Below are 1,013 nucleotides of genomic sequence, written 5' to 3'. Positions count from 1 at the left end.
TCCCTACAGGACTTTAGTGTAAAGTCTCGCAGTGGTTTAATCGATTTAAATTGCAAAGGAAAAGTCGCGGTTGCTTAAGTAAACGCGCGGCAGGTCGAGGTTGAGGACCCTTAGAAATGAGGTTGAGTGTGAATTCTGAGCTCGTAATTAATTACATGCTTAATCCGGTTCCCAGGGGCCTAATGAAGAGGGTGTGAGTCTGAGAAGCTGGCCCGTTTTAATTTTTTTTTTCCCCTTAATCCAATGAAAAAGATAGATTTTTTTTTTTTTTGGAGGGTCACTCCTTTCATTTATGTCTCCCCGGGAAGGCAGGAGGTGGAGGGTGTGTGGGTGTCTGACTCCTGCACTTTGCCGTTTTTCCATTGGTTCGGAGAGCTTCTTTCTACGAAGCACTGTGAGTAACTTCGGTCCCGGGGATCTTGAAAAGCCTCATTCCTGAGTAAAGCATCCGCTTTCTTTACTGGAATGGGAGACATCAATCTGAAGCGTGGTCCCAGGCCGCTCTGGAGTTTTTGGGCCACTTTGAGCAGGACCGTGTTTCCCCCTTTCCTCTTCGCCCCACTGCGGGAGGGTGGGGGCTCTGCGGGGCATGTGGGTTCAGGCGCTGCTAACCAAGGTGTCTCTCTCCTTCTCCCTCTCCTCCGGCCGCCCCGGGCACAGGGCGGCTGAGCCCCCCAGCCTGCACCCTGCGCAAGCACAAGACGAACAGGAAGCCCCGGACGCCCTTCACCACAGCACAGCTCCTGGCCCTCGAGAGGAAATTTCGGCAGAAGCAGTACCTGTCCATCGCTGAGCGCGCCGAGTTCTCCAGCTCGCTCAGCCTCACTGAGACGCAGGTGAAGATCTGGTTCCAGAACCGCCGTGCCAAGGCCAAGCGGCTTCAGGAGGCCGAGCTGGAGAAGCTGAAGATGGCAGCCAAGCCCATGCTCCCGCCCGCTGCTTTCGGCATCTCCTTCCCGCTGGGCGGCCCGGCCGTAGCTGGTGCCTCTCTGTACGGTGCCTCCAGCCCTTTC

The 1,013-nt window shown here is 55.7% G+C and overlaps 1 protein-coding gene across 1 annotated transcript; it reads left to right on the top strand.

Annotated features, from left to right (window-relative positions):
- Window positions 1–616: 616 nt before the first annotated feature.
- LOC104628229 (homeobox protein H17) lies at window positions 617–1,007 on the top strand (the record flags this gene model as incomplete). The annotated part of the gene is made up of 1 exon (XM_010296745.1): window positions 617–1,007. A coding segment is annotated over one exon (391 nt), but the record flags the coding sequence as incomplete, so codon positions are not given.
- Between the last annotated feature and the right edge of the window lie 6 nt (window positions 1,008–1,013).

The sequence above is a fragment of the Phaethon lepturus genome, unplaced genomic scaffold, assembly GCF_000687285.1.
Source record: "Phaethon lepturus isolate BGI_N335 unplaced genomic scaffold, ASM68728v1 scaffold32720, whole genome shotgun sequence".
In the NCBI taxonomy this organism is placed as follows: domain Eukaryota; kingdom Metazoa; phylum Chordata; class Aves; order Phaethontiformes; family Phaethontidae; genus Phaethon; species Phaethon lepturus.
This window is presented reverse-complemented; position numbering and strand designations above follow the sequence as displayed.